General features: G+C 37.0%; 1 protein-coding gene across 4 annotated transcripts in view; it reads right to left on the reverse strand.

The window, feature by feature from the left end:
- ESR1 (estrogen receptor 1) overlaps nt 1-19961 on the reverse strand; it is a 233867-nt gene that overhangs the window by 68793 nt on the left and 145113 nt on the right. For all 4 annotated transcript variants that reach the window (XR_015744724.1, XM_087939400.1, XM_087939398.1 and 1 more), the window contains one exon: nt 7003-7119. Coding sequence is in view for 3 of the 4 variants with exons in the window: in XM_087939400.1 (XP_087795526.1) it covers nt 7003-7119 (117 nt within the window). In the remaining variant the exon portion in view is untranslated. The remainder of the gene's footprint in view (nt 1-7002; nt 7120-19961) is intronic.

A 19961-nucleotide genomic window follows, 5' to 3' on the forward strand; every position in this document is an offset into this window, starting at 1 on the left:
GGCCTCCTTAGATCTCTTACCCTCTTTGGAATTTGCTTTAAGACAGTTAGTTGTTTACCCACATATTCAAGCAATTCATCTCTTGTCTTGCATAAAATTTCATCTCGCATGGATTTTTTGACTAACCTGATGTGAACTTCTCATGGGAGGTTAAACCTTCTTGCATAGTTTGTTTGAACTCTATATAGAGTTCATCTATCTCTGTAAATATCTCTTCCTTATCCATCTCTAATATCTTTGCCAGTATATCAGCCATCACATCCAATACATTTTCTCCTTTTTCTTCCTTCAGATTTTGAAATCTTAGGTAATGGGCTGCCTTTTCTACTTCCTCCAAAAAATTAATGACAATAGTGCTATAATATCTTATTTAATCAAGCTTATAAATCTATTAAATAACTACTTTCAATGATTTTATATAATATATACTTTACAATAATAATACTTTTTAGTAATGTTAAACACCTGATGAAACCTCTATTAGCAAGTATTTAAATGTATCAATTTTTCAAATCTCTTAAACAACTTAGCAGTTTTTAATAATATAAAAAAAGAAAAAGAAAAAAGAAAGAAAAAAGGAAAAATGAAAGCAGAGAAGGAAGGAAAGGAAGACAAGGGAAAGGGGAGAGAGCGGACAGAGAAAGAAAAGGAGGGTAATTAATAAATTCAATTTCAATTAAATGATTATTAAAGAAGGCACCGATAAGATTTGTCAGTCTGAGTCCTTTCCCGAAATGTCTTCACCCTGCAACAAAAAAAGGAAGAAAAGAATCGGAAAAAAGAAAGACCCAATCCTCTAGCAGTCACTGTACTCTCCTTTTTTAACTTCGTTGCAGAAAGCTGCTTTTTCCCCTTTCTGCTATCAGTAGATGTCTCCTTTTCAATATAATGTCTCTCTGTCTTCTTTAGATTCACTGTGTCATTCTCCAGCCAGTGTCCATTTTCTTAGGAAAACCTTTTTTTTCTTTTTTCCTTTTTAAGTCAGTCCAAAATCCAAAATCTCAGTCTAAATTCCGAAAAGGAAAAGGAAACAAGGATGATCCTCCAATCCCCCATTAACAATCAATGCTTCCACCAATCACTCTTCTAATTCTCCTGTCCAAGTCAATCTTACTTTCACAGCCTCTGTCTAACAGAGACTACGCTATCAAGTTATTTTCTCACGATCGTATATTTTGATGTCAAAGCAAAACTTAACAGTTAAGCGGCCAGTTGTTTTTTCACCCCCGTCTCTCGTTTGGCTTTCAGTAATCTTCCTCTCGTTCCACTTGTCATGTGTCTCGCAACTCTGTCACCTCCTTAACAAGAGCTGACTCCAATTGCCCAGCTATTTTTCAATACAATTGTTTTGCGCCTCCTCTTAGATTAATTTCTAATTCACTTTCAGGTTGTTACTTTTGTTAGTTTAACTGTACCTTCGTTCCGCTAGTTCACTGCTTGTATGGCCGGCTGTCAAGTGCTCATGGACAGCCATTGTTGGTCATCTGCTCCACCGTCCGCTCGTCCCTGGTTTACTCTGATTTCCACCACGGACCGCCGTCCGTAGCTAATCTTCGGAGACCCCCTCCTTTGGAAGCCCTCCGAGCTTCCTTTAAACTCCGTAGAGTCCTGCAGAATGGGGATAGAGTCCACGTTTCGCAGAGCTACCTCTCACATGTCCTTTCTCCCTGACAGCTGGCTCTGCCCCCATCCTAGCGGCTTTTGTATTGATCCAAATTTTGCTGTTTTCTACTCTGAGTGTATTTGTGCTGTAGACAGTATGCTCTTTATGAAACGTTGTGGGATATTTGTGTTTTTTTCAGAAAAGTATTTCCTCAAGCTACTGTTCCTGTAGTACTACTTAAAATATCACTTAATGCATCATCTTTTTTTTCTATTTGCTGTTATAACATAGGATAATCTGTAGACAATACTATTCAGTCTAGGTTTGTAAAATGTTGCAGAAGAACAGAAGGATAACTTTCTATTAAGTCTATCGACCCTTCTTATTTTTGGGAGCAGTGAGATATGATCAATCATTTTCCCCTGAAAAGATTTTCTCACAAACATGTGTTATTTCTATGGATCTCATTTACAACTAATAGGTAATTATACTGTAAGTCCTCCAAATAAGAATTGCACATCATATTAGAAAGGAGTGATCTTCAGAGTCCTTGGCTGGGTTTCCTAATCAAGGATTTGCAACTTCTGTAAGATCATGGGCTGTATGTAGGCTCCAGAGCCCTCCAAATTTGCACCACTAAATTTTAGAAATGTGGTTTTCTTTTGTCTTATTTTAACTATTTACCTTGTAGAATAGATATATTTGTTCCAGATTTCCTGTACAAATAAGCCAAACAAAATTTATCGTACAAAAATATAAGAAGGGTTTGAAAATTCAGTCTCTTCTAATCTTATATCAGCTATCACACCTCCAGCAGTCCTTGAAAGTTGTGGGTGTTTGTGGGTATGCGTAAATATACCAAAGTGAAGCTGTGGGAAAAAATTGTTCACCTCATTGTAAAACATAGAAGTCATCTAACTTTACTTATAATGGCAAGAATAAACGGATGGAGCAATCTTAGAGACACAACTAAAATGATTTCCCTAAATGTACAGTACCAACATTTCCTATTCTAAATTTTGTATAATCATATGAAAGTAATTTATTATAAACCTGTATGTAGTTAAAAAGATTACAATATTTATTTTTCTTGACCATGTTATCGTGCTGTTCATCCATTCTTGAGTTGACAGAGAATTATATTGACATGAAAATGCTAGGATAAATGTTAAATCACAGTTACACTCAAAACAAAGACAGGTGCTACATATAGTCTAATACCAGCAGGATATAAGAGTTCAGGCCATTCCACAGAATAATTTAAAAACAATTCTAATTGTTTAATATTATGGCATGCATCTATCACAGGAAGCATTAACATGAAAATTCAGGCATATTTACAATCAGCTGTTATTTACTTGCAATAGCATTTTTCTTGTAACCCAGTACAAGGGAGCATCTGTTATTGTGCCTACTTGCAGAACAAGGTGGGAATTGCCAGGAGACTGGCATTTCATACTTCCCTTCAATATTCTGCAGCAGTGCGCAGAAGATTTTCTGAGAAAACTCAGAAAAGATGGTTGTGTAGTTCACTGAAGAGAATAATATCCAAATCCTATCCAGAACAACCAATGGGGTAGCTAAACCATATGATTCTCTGCTGCATGTGAAATAAAAAAAATAGAGGAAGTTCCTAAGGCTGTGGTTAGAATAATGATTAAGTATGCTGCCCGGGGCAGAAGTTGCTTTCATTGCCTATCCCTTATGTGGAGATTGACGATGAGGAATTCTTTCAGCGATAGGTGGATGGATGAGTTATTTTCGTACACAGACCATTATGAAAAATAAGTGTGAGTCCTACATGGAAAATGGATTTAGTTTTGCACATAGACAAAACAACCCCCTTCAAAATGTTTTATTGGAATTTTTCGTTTTGAGTATTTTGCTGGGACAAAATTTGGCATTCACTGAGTTCTGTGGTCCATATAGAACAAAAGCAGGGAGTTTTCAAATGTTCTGGCTACTGGAAACACTGGGAACTCAGAGAAACCCCTTTGCTTATTTCACAGCTACAAAAGAAGCTGACTTCTACTCCCTGCTGATTGTTCCTTTACCACCCAACCTGTCAACCCCAGCATAGAAGGTTAGGGTTAGGCAAAAGAGTTCTTCAACAAACAACATTAACGTTGTACTGGTAATAGCAACAGTTAAGACATTGTATCATTTGTCAGTGCAGTAAACCAAAGAATAAATGCAACATCATGTTGGAAATGCAACATCAACAAGACAAAACAGTATGTTGGTTGTTCACTGTATATATACTAAAGCTCAACAAACCAACAACATCATTATTATAGTCATTGCATTTACAACTTGAAATCTGAAAAGCATAATGATATTAACAACATTTGTGTAATGTACATACTGCAAACAGCCATATTCTCATTGCTTTGCAATTGCCTGATTCTCCTCTGTTTTTTTCCTTATTGTTTGACTGTATATTTTGTTGTTTATTTTGTTCTGTATATTGTATACAATATGCTGTAATCAACTGTTCTGCTTTCTGTTTGAACTATTTGGATGCTATTACAAACCTGTTCTAAAGTTTTCTAAAGGAAATGGTATACAAATATTTAGAATGAATGAAGTTCCCGTTAATAGTCTTCTTCAGCCCCATTGGTGCCCACCACAATTCTGACTTCCAAACCAGCAATCTCTCCCACCAAGCACAACTCTGCAATCTGTGATTTCTCTGCCATTCAGCCCTCTGTTCCTCCACTTGGGAGTGATGGATCAAGATAAGAAATTAAAGATGCAAATTCATGTGATGAATTTGATGAGACTGGATCTGATATAAGCTGTGAAACTTTGATCAAGACAGGCATTTCAAATTCTGTATTTTTATTCTCTGACATCTCCTTATCTGAAAAGGACGATGAAAATCCAGGGCAAGCCAGGAAAACTTCTTACATGGGTCCAAAGATTTAGAGATAGGATTTTCTCTGCTTCAGAAAAGATTCCCTTTACTTCAGAAGAGACTAAGATACCTTCAGAGATATCTGTTTCAATTTTACATTTGGCCTTTATTTAAGAGAGGCAAAGACTTTACTCTAGACTTGACCTTCCTATTCACACTTAATCTCCTAGCCAAATTACACTCAGAGGAACCTTGGTCAGAGAAAAGTGACAAAAGCAAGTTTATAAACACAGAGGCAGAAATGCAAACGCACTCGATCAGCCAGCTGGGTATTTAAAGTAAACGGCTCCCACAAAATACCTTCTGCATTTAGTATATCTTACACATTAGAAAAGTGAAGAGCTGACATAATCATAGATTTTCACTGTGAAGAACATTTAAATAACAAGCACACTCCATGTATGCACAGTTCTTTGAAGGAAAATTTGTTTTGACAATGATGTTTCAACTAATTGGCTCTGCAAATACACAAGTACTGATAAGTGTAATGATGTCCTTTACCTGTAAACCAGTTTGCATTTGAACAGATTTGTTTCATAGATATTATAGAGAGTCAGTTCAGAGTAATACAAATAGTTTTCAGCAGTTTCCTCTTTTACTAATTTAAGTATACTGTAACACTGAAGCATGAAATAATTGAATGGCAAATTAGAATTCTTAGAATCAGTTCAGATGATGCATTAAAATAAATGCATCTGTGTTTCTGGGAAAAAATAAAACATCTGTTTCCTTGTTTTATTTGTCACTCAATATAATCTCATCATACAATGACAGAAAACTGGGAAAGGGTAGATATAAACTTTTGAAGAACTGTTTTCAACAAGGAATAAATGTCTGTCTTTAAAGATAATCCTTGTGAATTAATAGCTAATGGTTTTACTTTAAAACATTTTCACTGAGTTAAATGTGAATCTAGATGTTGCTCTAAAATAATTAATCTCTGCAAGCTTCTACAGTAAGGACTAACCATCATACTTTAAAAAAAAAATTAACTAATAAATGAACCAGCTTCTAAAAGACTGCTTTTAGTAACAATGCTTAAATTTAGTTCTGCTTGGGTAAGATTAAGATTATGATCTTCAGTAACAAAATGAAAACAAATTATGAGTTTACTACTCAGATAGACTGACATGTGACATAGCCTTTAAAAGGAATAGTGGAAAATGTACTAGAAAAGATCACGAGATCGAAGGAATGTTTTCTCTTTCTAATCAAAGTTTATAAAGAATATCAGTTAAATAATTATTTGTAAACAGCAATCTATAGATTAATAATAGCCACTTTACATCTAGGAATAATCAGTCATGTTTATTTTTCTATTATAGAAATTGTATTTCCAGTTAGGGGAAATCACTATTTACCATGTGTGCAACATTTCATCATCAAAAGCTAAAAGGACTGTGTGATTGGTCTTAAGTCATATTCATTTTCACAGCATTTATTGAAAAAGCATTTAATCAAAAGCACTTGTCCTTTTAAAGGAAGATGGTGATCATTAGCCCCATTCACAGTTTGTATCTAGGTGTTACAGAATAGCAGAAATCCTAATATAAATTAGGTCTGATCCAGAATTTACTTTGAGAGGGGAAAAGGAGGGAAGCTATTATATACTCATGTGGAAGCCCATCTGTGGATAAGCCGAACCTCAAATTTTAACAAAAATACCATTAAAAATGTACCATACACACAGTGGTGGGATTCAAATTTTTTTACTACCGGTTCTGTGAGCATGGCTTGGTGGGTGTGGCCTGGTGTGGCATGGCGTGGCATGGCAGGTGTGGTGTGGCTTGGTGGGCATGGCTTGGTGGGCGTGGCAGGGGAAGGATACTGTAAAATCTCCATTCCCTCCCCACCCCACTAACCTGCTTTCCAGCTCTGTTCTCCTGTGCAGGGCAACAAAAGAAGACCCAGCCAAACAGCTGGGACTCAGGAGGCAGAGGAAAGATGGGGTTGGGACCAGTCAGAGGTGGTATTTGACAGTTCTCCGAACTACTCAGAATTTCCACTACCAGTTCTCCAGAACTGGTCAGAACCTGCTGAATACCACCTCTGCACGTAATCCCCTTTTGCAATCGTCTTACAAGCAAAGTCAATGGGGAAATCCAATTCACTTAACAACTATGTTACTGATTTAACAACTGCAGTGATTCACTTAACAAATGTGGCAAGTAAAATCGTAAAATGGGGCAAAACTCACTTCACAAATTTTTCACTTCACAACTTAAATTTTGGACTCAGTTGTGATCATAAATTGAGAAGTTTTCTTTCTTTCCTTTAAAAGTGAGATTACAGAACAACTTCAAAAATAGGAATTCAGCATTAAAGATAAAAGTCAATTAAGCTGTAACCATATGCCAATTTAACTGAAGGTAAATATTACAAGATGCAAGGTGATTAATGAGTGAAAAGTTAGTCACATAGGGGATTTCTGAGGATGGAAAATATTTGTAAAACGGATTAAGATTTATAGGGTCATACATACCACCTTTCATCATTCCAACTTCATAGCATTTTCGGAGCCTACAAGCCTGGCAGCTTTTCCTTCTGTTCTTGTCAATGGTACACTGGTTGGTAGCAGGGCACATGTAGTCATTATGACCTATAAAATCAATGGGGGGGGGGGAAAGATAACATTCTTGTATGCACCTTCACACCTTCTGGTTTAGAATTGGCTGAATAGTTTTCCCTGAAATTCACTATACGTTTGTAAATAAGTTGATTCAGCACTAAATAAACCTAGGACGTGCAATGTTTAAATGCCTACAATGTAAACTGGTATAAGTATGATTGCAGTAGCTTGTTTTTCAGTACCATAAATGGTTACCACATTGTTACTCTTTAGAAGAGCCTAGCAGATTTATTTTTTCCCGATTAGAAGACCATAGCTTATCCAGGTCTACTTACTGTAATTCTTGTGACAATGAATGGTGAATCCCCAAAACATGTACTAGCATTCACCTGAACATTTTAAAATAGGACAGATTTGATTCAAATCAAAAACAAAAAACCAATTTTAGTCATAATACCTTGCTCAACTGGCTACATAGATTAAAGTGCATCACAAAATATTTTACTAGCAGCAGTAATTTTTTTTACCTCAGCTGAGCTGTTAAAGATGATGGGAACTTGACAGAGCCTGAGTCTCACCACATCAAGCATTGAAGCTTTTCTTACTTATTAAGAAACAGAAGTTATACAGCTATCAGATTATACCAGGAACATCTGCTGACTGGCACCAAACAGTGTGAGTTCAATCCTAGGTAGAGGCTAATATTTGGAACAGACTTTCCTGCTTGAGCAGGGGGTTGGACTAGATGACCTCCAAGGCCCCTTCCAACTCTATTATTCTATTAACTTCTACCACTCCCTACTATGCCTGAAAAAGAAACATTCACTGATAACATTTATAAAGCAGCAACAAAATCTCAGAAATTAACATTTCCTTAATATTTCATTCTTGATTTTGACCTATAGTTGGTCATATCCAGCAAAGTATATTTCCCATTTTCACAGGCAAAAAAATCAATATGATGGTTGCAACCACATAACTGAGGTTTTACACACATTTTTGTAAAAAAGGGGGTGCAGCTTTAATCATACAGTCATTCCAATCTTATTGACTTTCTCTTGGATGGCCTTGTCCACAGTGAACAATCCTTAGAAAACAGTACTAATACATAATCATTTTTTAAGAAATCACTGCACACAATGGCTGCTGGTATTCTCTTATAATTCATAAACCATGTGAAGTCACCGATACAAATTCAAAACAAAAATTATATTCCAGACCTTTTTCATAGGTATTGTGTTTTCCACCAGAAGTAACATGTGATTGTAAATAAATGTTCATATCAAATTCATGGAAAGGTTTTTATCCAATACTTGCCACTTATTAATTACTGGATGTAACTCTCTGAGGCTTTTCAAAATTTGGCACCGGATTGTAATCCTTAATTATTAAATGAATGCAGAATAAGCACATTTATTGCTTAAATCTGCTATTTCATCAGTGAAGTCAATGAAACAATAGAGACAATGTTGTGATGTTCCACTTCATTATTAAATCCAAGAGCTGCTGAGGGAAAGGTAGCTTATGAATCTAATGCCTTGATAATTAAGCATGATTGAACATTTCAGTAGAATCATATCAGGCTAAAAGGCAGAAATCTACAACAAAAGTTTTTTTATGAAAGGGGAACAAAGACTCTTCTTGATATTAACAGAGAAATATGGTATACTGCAGTGGTGAGATTCAAATTTTTTTATTAGGGGTTCTGTGGGCAAGGCTTGGTGAGTGTGGCATGGCTTGATGGACATGGCTTGGTGGGCGTGGCAGAGGAAGGATATTGTAAAATCTCCATTCCCTCCCCCACCCCGCTAACCTGCTTTCCAGCTCCTTTATTCTGTGTGGGGCAACAAAAGAAGACCAAGCTGATCAGCTGGGACTCGGGAGGCAGAGAATAGATGGGGGTGGTGCCAGTCAGAGGTGGTATTTGCCGGTTCTCTGAACTACTCAAAATTTCCGCTACCGGTTCTCCAGAACTGGTCAGAACCTGCTAAATACCACCTCTGGTCTACTGTAAATTCTTCCTATTATGATACGGTCAATCTTTTCCTAACAGGAAATTTACTATTAAAAAAATAATTACTCCTATAGACTGCCGTCAATTTCACTTCACAAATCTTCCAAAACATTATAAAAGAGATCTGCAATCCTTTTCAGTCCTGCTGACCTAAAAAAAACCTGGAAAGAGGCGATGAACACCATCAACCAATCAACAATCCTCCCAGTTATCCCATGAGACTATAAAAGAATGCAGAACAACAAAATGTAATCAATATGCTATCCCCTCAATTTTAAAGTAATAAAAATGTCCTTTAAAAAAAAAAGCAAATAAATTAGTAGTGCTTCCCCATCCATTTTTAAGTACATATTGCATCCAACCAATTATCTGGCTATTTATAAATTATATTTAAGACCTATCCAACCACACAGCTGTCATTCTTTCATTTTTTATTTATTTATTTAAAAGCAACTGGGGGCTTTTGCAAGTAAAGGGATAGCTTTGTTGGTACTTCCCAACATGTTTTTTTTACACTGTTTTTAATAATATTTGCTTATTGCAGCTGCATTTTCCCCCCAACAGTTTTCAGAAACTTGCAATTCTGTGAAGGCGCACAGTTGCCTGGGCTAAACAAGAGCGCATGAAATCAATAAGGCTATATCCCAGAGGAGAAACACAAACTGCAAAATGCAAGCTACTGGTTTGACGCCTTGAAAAGATGCATTTTGAAGTTGACACCATAGAAGAGAAAGTAATGGTTGCTCTCAGTTCTGGAGGCAGGGCAAGGCAAGAGTTCATATATTTATTTGCTGCTATATTTTTATATCACCATAGTCTCCAAGGACTCCTGGCAGCACAGCATTAAAGAAATGTTCCTATCGATTGGAAAATCAGACTATCCACAAGCCCACCATTTCAGATGTTGCAAAAGAAAACCCAAAATTTTACTGAATGTCTAATATGGACATTACCAATTGTGCTGTCAAAAAGTCTAGAGCTGCTTTCAAACTGGTGCAGAAAGGTGCACCGCCTTTCAGTAAGATGTCCACTACTATAGATATGTTCCCAAATATGCAAGGTTTTTTTAAAATTAATATTGATTATTATTCACCGTCTTCCTGTCTGTTTGCCATTTGGAGAAAAAAAAAATCAATTTGGAATTCTTCACCATGCCTCCATTATCACTGTCACCATATCAAAACTGAGTTCATTATTTTTATAAAATATGTTATTGATTTGGATCCATTAAGATTTTTATAGCATCTATCTTTTTCCCCCATTTCAGACAGTTAATAAAAAGGCAACATTTCTTTTCCAGATGACAGTGATATATATCTTTTCCTCAGCCCACAAAATGTTGCTGGTCCAATTGGCCATTGGAGATTCCAATCTTGGACTTCTGGCTCACAGTTACGGTATCTTGTCTCCCTTTTCCCATCTGATAGATCACAATTGCTTTCCGTATGTGGCATAGGATCAAACTAACAGCTGGTGTATTGGCGTAAGAAAACATAATTAATCATTCATTTTCATCTTCCCTATGATTACCCTTGAGATCATCCACATTTAAAAAAAAACACATGTGGCTGAATAATAAGTTACATAATTAAGCAGACATGTGGATTGCTTTTCTTAGGTGCTGCTAATGAGTACGTTGATATCTCAATTTTTGAAATGGAATTTGGCATAGTGGCAAAAACGCTACAATAATGTGATTGCCTATAAAAGCTCAAATGGTACAAAATAAATTTGAAGGAATTTACTGCTTATATTATTGTGAATTATTGTACTGATAATAGCATTTTATCACTTGTCAGTGTAGTAAACCAACAGAATAAACTCTATTTTGGAAATGCAACATCAACAAGACATAACAGTGGGGGTGGGATTCTACTGGTTTGGAATGGTTCGGGCAAACTGGTATTTCCAGTGAGCATTTGGCCCCACCCACCCACCCCTGCTCTTTCCTGTGATTTATTTCCTGTTTTTTTTTTAGCACAGCTGATTCACATGGCAGAGCAATTTGCTGAGCATCAGCTGTTTTACTCACCAGGGATGCAGCAGAAGAGAAGTAATTGAATCGAAAATGGGCTTTTTAACATGTAGAGCATGCATGCAAAGTACCAGTATAATTATATAGAATTATTGTGCCTTCGAGTCAGTTTTTGACTTTGGGCAACTGCCTGGAGTACTGTACTCACTGGAGTTCTTTCAGAAATGGCTTGCCACAACTTCTTTTCTAGGACTGAGAGTGACTGATTCAAGGTCACCCAGCTGCCTTTGTGCCTAAGGTGGGACTGGAACTAGCGGTGGGAGAAACAGGCAGAATAGCTAAAACCCAAATGGTAGTAGCTTGCAAGAGTGGGATGCATTCACACAAACGGCTTACACTGAAACTATCCCAGACCTTTGGATGCCTTATTCTCACTCCTGTCTCTTGCTGGTAAGCACATCTCGATCAGATTCCTTTTATTCAGCAAAATCATTTTTTCAGCAGGAATAGGAAGCTGACACACTGATCATGCAATGTCTAAGCTTCCTATTAATTCAACTTTCATTCATATTGTCGTCTTTTCAAGATGTCAGGCAAGAATGATAAGTGAAAGTGGTACACATGCATTTCTTTTTCACATACTGAGGTACTTTTGTAATCGTAAATACACTGGAGTACATTTATTAGAAATATATTATTTGAAAGGGAAAAATTGTATCATAGAATTGCTTTAGTAACAACTAACAATTGTTTGTTGAAGTAAACTTTATCTTATCAAAGAAAAGTATTAGTTTCCTTCTTGCACAAACATTACGAATTATTGAAATAATGAACAATAATAATCAAGCTAAGCATTAGCAACGCTGTTATTTTGCCCAACTGAACTAAACCCTAAACAAAGCAAAAATTGAGACAAATAATGAACATAAAACTTTCTATTCTGAAGAAATGAATTAATAAAGCATGGTGATTTCCCTCATTCTGCTTTCAAATCGATACTTTTAGTTGAATCCCTTTTATCGAGCTGTATTGTTTCCCCACTGATTTCTTACTTTGTGCCATAATAATTTGTATGGCTTCTACTACTGAAATTATAATTTGCATAGCTTCTGATTGTTTATAACCGATTTAACTAAAATTCACTATAACCTTTTAAGTGAAGCAATTTTATGCATACCAAATAAGCACACAAATTGACATCTTACCAAAGAAATGTATAATTTAAAAATAATAGATGTCAGTACTTATGTGTATCTTACAACCAATATGTAGTTTATATTATCCTAAATTAGATAATAACTTGCACCTTCCAGGTAGCTGTTATATTCTGACTGTGTACAAACTAGAAACAATATAATTATTTTATCATTAAGGAAACAATACTAATGCCACAAAACTGGAGTCAAGGTAATCCAGGTGGTTAAACTTATGAGAACAATTATAATTATACTGTAATTCAATAAGGAGGCAGAGAGAGTAGTATCTACAAACTTTATCCCAGATAAAGCTACAGAATGAAAGTAAGTGTGGTGTGGTTATTAAAGTGCTAAACTAATGAGGAGACACATGTTCTGGTCTATCCTTTGACATAGGAACTGGGAATTTGGGACAATTACTTTTCTAAACCTAAGACTGAGACTAGCATGATATATTACAATCAGAGGTGGTATTCAGCAGGTTCTGACCAGTCCTAGAGAATCAGTAGTGGAAATTTTGAGTAGTTCGGAGAACTGGCAAATACCACTTCTGACTGGAGATTTTACAGTATCCTTCCCCTGCCATGCCCACCAAGCCACACCCGCAGAACTGGTAATTACAATCCATAATTTTCAGATGAAGATGACTTTATCCTGCAGTGGATTGATTCAGCCTCCTCCTCCTCCTCCTCCTCCTCCTCTTCCTCCTCCTCCTCCTCCTCCTCTTCTTCACATTGTGTCTTATGCGTGCGCATGCCTTTGTTTTAATCTCAATCTTATCTTCATCTGAATATTCACTAATATTCTGCCTTTCCTCTAGCACAGGGCTGTCAAACTCGATTTCATTGAGGGCTGCATCAGGATTGTGTCTGATCTCAAGGGGCAGGTGGGCATGGCTAGGATGCGCATGGCCGTCAGTCATGAGGGGAGACACCTGTGGGGCCCAAGTGCTCTGCCAGTGAGAACGGGCTTCCGAGCTCCATTTTCAGCTTGGATGGCCCCTCTGCCAGCAAAAATGGAGTTCAGGAGACTGCGTGTGTCCATCCTGACCTCCGTTTTCGCTGGCAGAGGCACCACAGCCAGTCCTTCGTTGTTTCCAGGGTAGCCCTACAGGCCAGATCTAAGCACCCTACAGGCCAGATCTGGCCCACAGCCTTGAGTTTGACACTCCTGCTCCAGCAGTTGAAATCAGTGTATACAATACAGCAATGCCTGATTTTTCCATAATGACCACCCTGACAAATAGCTTAGACTGAAGGCAATAGCTCTGACACACAATGATCTACTGAATTTCCATGGCTGAGGATGGGTCTGTCCAATCCTACTCCAATATATAATTACTACAGTACACCAAGGAGAGTGAACCATTAGGGAAAGGGGAGTGGCTACTGCACTAATTGCATTTTATTTCAGATACCAAACTAACTTTCCTTGAGTCTTATGAATCTTGATCTCATATATAGTCCTGGAACTAGAAACTGCCCTGTTCTCCTCTGCTTCTGAAAACTGTAATATCATTCTAGATTTTCTCCCAAGATTGGGAATTTTTTCTTAGAACAATTGAACAGATATTTGGTACCGTGCTTTTTTTGGTACCAAACATCTGTTCGGGGGGAGGAATATCATGTAGCAATGCCACTAAATCTCCCTAGTTTGAGTTCTGTTCTAAAGAACTATACAATTTAAGTGCAGCAATGGATAATAAAATGATACAACTATTACACAAATTCCGTACTCCAAACCTGACATACAAATGTACAGTGTTGCTTCAGATAAATTTATGAATTATTTGGTTTGCTGGGAAAGTGGCAGGGGAAGAGTCTAATTCAGCCCCTCCCAACTGTGTATATACATCTTAATGCTTTTTAAAGAGAAGGATCCAGGGAGACATGAGTGTTCCAATATTTGAGGGGCTACCACAGAGAGGAAGGGGTCAAGCTATTTTCTAAAACAACTGTAGGCCAGACAAGGAATAATGGATGGAAACTGAATAAGGAGAGATTTAACCTGGAAATAAGGAGAAACTTTCTGATAGTGAGAACAATCAACCATTGGCCCCGAAGGCTGTGGGAGCACCATCACTTGAGACTTTCAAGAAGAGATTGGACTGCCATTTGTCTGAAATGGTGTAGGGTCTCCTGCTTGGGCGGGGGTTGGACTAGAAGACCTACAAGATCCCTTCCAACTCTGTTAATCTGTAAATCTTTTCTTGATATTCTTTACAACTCAGGAGTTGGGATAGAGCATCTGTGCAGAAATATTTGCTTAGCAAAAAAAATGAATAGGGCATTTTTTTCACTCTGTTGGTGCATTCATAGCCAAGGTCAGCCCAAAGATAGATGATATTTAATAAGGTGAGCAATAAAGAGAAGAGTAAACAAACAAACAATAAAAACTAAACAGAACACTTTTCTGGCTAGTGAATTAAGGATTTATTAATATCTCCAAATGGAAAGATATTTACACTTAAGTGAACTAGGACCACACACAATCATGACAATGCTCTAAGAAACACAATCGAGCCTCTTGATGAATTCCAGTTGCCCACTATAATTGCCTTTTGAAATATCTTCCATTAAGTCCCATTTATATTTATTGGCCTAATGTTTTATATCCCATATACAATGACTCTCGGCAAAATATTGCAGTGTTTCAAATTATGTATGTAGCAGACGTTTCCATGAAGAGATCAAATAAGTGATATATTAAATTTTGTATGAAACATTATATGAACTAAATAGAGGCTTTCTATTCTTTACTTTAAATTCGTTTTATTTCCAACCACAAGTTCTTTTATACAGATTACATACTAAATGTTGGTCTGTTGATCTCTACTTTAAGTACATTTGGATGAGGAGGTTTAATTCCTTTTTTGTCCAATGTTGAAAAAGAAGAGCTGGGAGACCGCGAAGAAAGTCCTAATGCCATCCCACGCCTCACCACCACAAGTGTCCTCAGGGCTTTGAGAGCTCACCTGCTGCTCCCCTCTTGAATACTAGGCAAAAATCTGACAACCTGAGGGAGGGGAAGACGCCAAATCATGGCTATTGGATTGTCCAAGTAGTTGGACTTGCAACATTTCTTGAATTTGTGTGTGTGGTGAAACGGGTGCACAAATTTAAGAAATGTTGCAAGTCCAACTACTTGGACAATCCAAAAGCCATGATTTGGAGTCTTCCTCTCCCTCAGGTTGTCAGAACATTTCTTAAATTTGTGCACCCGTTTCACCACACACACAAATTCATGGTGCCATCTTGATATCAGCACTCGGTCCTGTTCTACCTCAACAAGCTAGCACAATTGAGCTTCCTCTCCTTCCAAGTAAGGCAAGTCTAGGTTACTTTTGGGGAATGATAAGGTTTTCTTTCACCTTGTGAACTGTGAATTAAAGTCTTCCTGCTCCTCCACTGAGAGGACAATGAGAAACACCCCATGAGTAAGGATGTTTCTGTGCGTTCTAGTTCTGTCATGACTGTGCTGGGATATAAGCATGGCAGCCAGATCAGGAAGGAGAGCTGAGCTAAAATCAAATCAACGTGGTTGCTATGTTATTGTGCTTCCAGTAAAAAATCAAAAGGATAAGCTATGTTTGCTATCAATTCAAAAACATTCCCCATTTTACATTTAAACCTGCATTTACTGTGGGTGAATACATTATTACTGAGGTACTGTTCAGCTACCATCTCAATTAATTATACCTGTCCTGGTAATTGCCTTTCAAACATCTTGGCAACTTGGTTGTTATAAAGGGGCTTCCTCTCTATCTCTCCCTATTATCTGAAATTAGGAAGTGACAAACAAGCTGTTGGAGAGGGGTGGGCAACAGCCCCTTTACAACCTATGGACTTCAACTCTCAGAATTTCTGAGCCAGCCATGGAAACATGTGTTCAGCAAGGATGGCAGGAGAGCTGAAGAACAGGAAAGACAGGATGAGATGAGATAATGCTGGCTCAGGAATTCTGAGAGTTAAAATTCATAGGTCCTAAAGGAGCTATAGTTACCTGCCCTGCTTTTAGATCTAGAACAGATTCCTTTTTGGCACCATTCTTTGGATGCTGATTCGGATAAAACTAGTGCAGCTCACTTCATCAGAATGCATTGAGTAGCTAAAGTGATGTAAGGTTTAAAATGGGGTAAGGAAGAGGGAGTGCGGACACTGGTTGTTTCTTGAGACTCCTTCATTTGCACCAATGACTATTTGGGATTTGCACCTCTGCTGCACTTCCACAATTCTAGTATGCTTCTGGGATTATCCTACAGCTCAGTTAAGGTACAGGAAGAAATATGGGAGAAAACTTCTGCAGCATTCACACTGGAGTTGCAAGGCAGGTACTTTTCATGCCTAACAAGTGTCACTTCATCCTGCCTTTCTAACTCCTCATTTCTCCTGCCCTCCTTGCCAAAGTCATGTTTCCATGGCACCTCAGCATCATTTCATCACAGCTGTTAAACTGCAGACCTGGAGCAATAACACTGACAAAAGACAAGGGAACGGGGTTGGCGAGAGATACCAGTTTCATTCTCTCTCATTGTCAGCCGGTTGTTCCTAGGAGGACTGAACATCACAAGGTTGGCAAGAGCAGTGAGCAGAGAGAGGACAAATATTTTGCTTTCAGATTTGGGGACATGAAACCAATTACAAACATGCCCTGGGTTCATTTAACAACTTCATTTGGTTGTTTTTTTCTTTCTTTTTCCAATTTTTAAAGGCCATTTGTTCTCTTTCTCCCTCTCCCTCTCTCTCTCTCCCTCCCTCCCTCCCTATCTCTCGCTCTCATATTAATTACAATCATGGCACTATCTGTTTATTATTTATGTTAATCGAAGCTCAATTGTAAAGCTGCTGGCATGGGGAAGATCATCATTCAAGAGAAAGATGAAAAGTGAAAGTGTAAATACTACATGAAATAAATATAGACGTTTTTATATGTGTCTTTCAGACTAACCTTCAGAAACATGAAATTTACATTAAATATATAAGAAAATAAATCAGCATATTGCCCTGTTATTGTATTAATGTATTAATTAATTTAAATTAAATATAAGCTGTTGTCAGACAAGAAAATACTTGTTAATTAAAAATTATTAGGACCTCTAATGTGCGGGTGAGAGGGACAGAAAGCTTTTATCTGTTATTTATTTAACAGAAAACTTTGATTTATTGAATGGGGTTTTAATGATAGCCTTTAATGAGAGGGTATCTCATATGATTACATAAATAAGCAATAATTTATGCTAACTATATTAATGTGAGATGTTGATTACATATGGATTATAAACAATTCATTTTATGAAGCTGCAATAATTTTATACCAAGCATCAATTAAATAGTTATGGATAATTCTGAAATGAAAATAAGAATGTAGCTAGTAATATAGCCATAAGGAAACATTAAAAAAATCAAATTAATAATAATATTATTTAAATTATTATTTAATTAATATTTAAAGATGTATGTGAAGGATTGTTTAGAAAAGTCAACAGCAGCAAATTTATTCCATCTTCCACAGAACATCCTCTCAGATACTTGAAGATATTTCTCTTGTGTCAAAACAGACTTCCATTCTCCATAAACGTAGTCAATACTTCCAACCATTCCCGTGAGTATGTGCTTATCATGTTGGTTGTTTTCCTCTGGACACACTCCAGCTTTCCTGTCTTTCATACAATCTGGTGCCCTGAACTGGATGTGACATTTTAAATCTGGTCTGTCCAATCGAAAATAGAAAGAAAAATGACTTTTCTTCATCTCCATTTAGGTACTCCATTTGGGTTGGGAATGGAAAAGGGAGAAATTAGGAATACCTTACTGTTGGTTTATGTCTTATTTATGATCCACCAAGACACCCGGATCCTATTTGCATGTCCTGCTTCATCATGAGCACACACACCCATGCTGTCTCATGTCTTTGATTTTTCCCGTCCAAAGAGCATTAGACAGTAATTTGCATTTGTCAAGATTTTTTTTGCATCTAGAAGCTATCCTAAATAGTTAACTACAATTAACTGTAACTGTGTGTTTTGTGCAGATTGGATAATTATATTTTGAACCCCTTATTTAAGTCATTTATAAGAGAATGAATATGGTATCATACACGCCCCGCAGTATGCCATTTGACATGGCCATTATTGATATATTCTTGTTAAATACACTTTTGGAACCAGTTCTCTATCTCTCGCTCAGTCTGGAGAGAGTGAAGTTCCCTGAGGATAGGCTCCACCATGAGTCCCAAAAGCTTGGAAGTGTAACCTCTGGTACTGGTGACCAACTCAGATTGGACCCTGCAGATCTCTTTCCATTTAACCATAGCATAATTTAGCCCACATTTTGTTCTAGCAGGATTTCAGGATGTTAGATGCATTTCTGATCTCTATATCCACCACTCTTCTATGGTCAGCTAAACTGGTTCTTCTATCAAAAGAAGGTTAATTTTGATATGGCTCCTGATAAGCAAGGCATTATTTCTAAATGCTTATGAACTGTTAAATAACCTGATCCAGAGTTTTGCTGAGAGAAGTTATTCATGTCCTCTTATTCTCCTTTTAGAAGGCACAGTATTTGCCCTTTTCCAGTCTTCTGCTACCAATCTACCTTCTTTTCCAAATAATGAGCTCACTGTTTGATAATTACACCTACCTTTTATTTCCTCTATGTATTGCTTTTAACTTCACCTCAATCCAAGTTTGCTTGTACAATAATCCAGTAATTTGTGTGACTGTCACATACAAATAAGTGGGATTTTTTATGATTAACAATGGAATGTTTGGGCTTATGAATAATGTACAAAACAGATGTGGGCTGGAAACAGATGTGGCACCTTCTTAGCTGTGACATCTGTGTCTGCAGGATGATATTGGACTTTGTTTTCCTGAAACTTCAGAGTATTGGATTCGTTTGGCTTTCATTCTATCAGCACAGGTCCTGGGTCATTGCCCCTGACCTGGAACATCTGAATAACAATCTACTATTGCCTCAAAAGAAAAGAAAAAAAGGGAAAAAAGGCGCGGGGGTGAATATATGACATACCTTTGAAATCTAGTGATAAAATGGCAGGAAATTATGAACATTCTGTGCTTCTTTTTCAATCAACTGTTTTGATCTATGATTCATTCAGAATATAAAACCATCATTTTTTAAAATAAATGTTGTTATGTCTCATTTACAAAATAGAAAGCTGTTTGCTTTCATAAAATGAATAATCAGTATGTGTTGAGAATATTCTTCATTTTCTGGGCAAAACTTCAACTGTGACTCCAGCCACAAATGTAGTTTTATTTCTTCCAGGAAGCTGTCTTTAAAAAGGGAAAATCTGTCTAGATCATAGACCAACTATTCATGTTCCAACATAAGTGGTAGTTATAAACTACAGCAATGGTTTAAGTACTGTTTGTGATGGTTCCTTTTTCCCTAAATAATTTTTATGCAAAGGAGATTTAATCAAGCAATAAGCCTAAGTGCTTTTGCTTTCTGGCTGCTTCATGGAAACAGCAGCTAAAGCTGAAAACAAACAGCTTTTCCAAAAATACAATGAGATGAATAGAGCAGGAAGGAATAACAAGTGGAATGATGTCTCTAGTTAACTCTGCGGGGCAATAATCAATAGAAACTCAAATTACACAGACTGGCCTTGGGAACAGAGTTGCTACTAGGTTTTCATGCATCAACACAACACAGAAAGGTGCAAG

Source organism: Pseudonaja textilis, chromosome 1, assembly GCF_049901715.1.
Source record: "Pseudonaja textilis isolate UNSWEBS1 chromosome 1, rPseTex1.2, whole genome shotgun sequence".
NCBI lineage: Eukaryota > Metazoa > Chordata > Lepidosauria > Squamata > Elapidae > Pseudonaja > Pseudonaja textilis.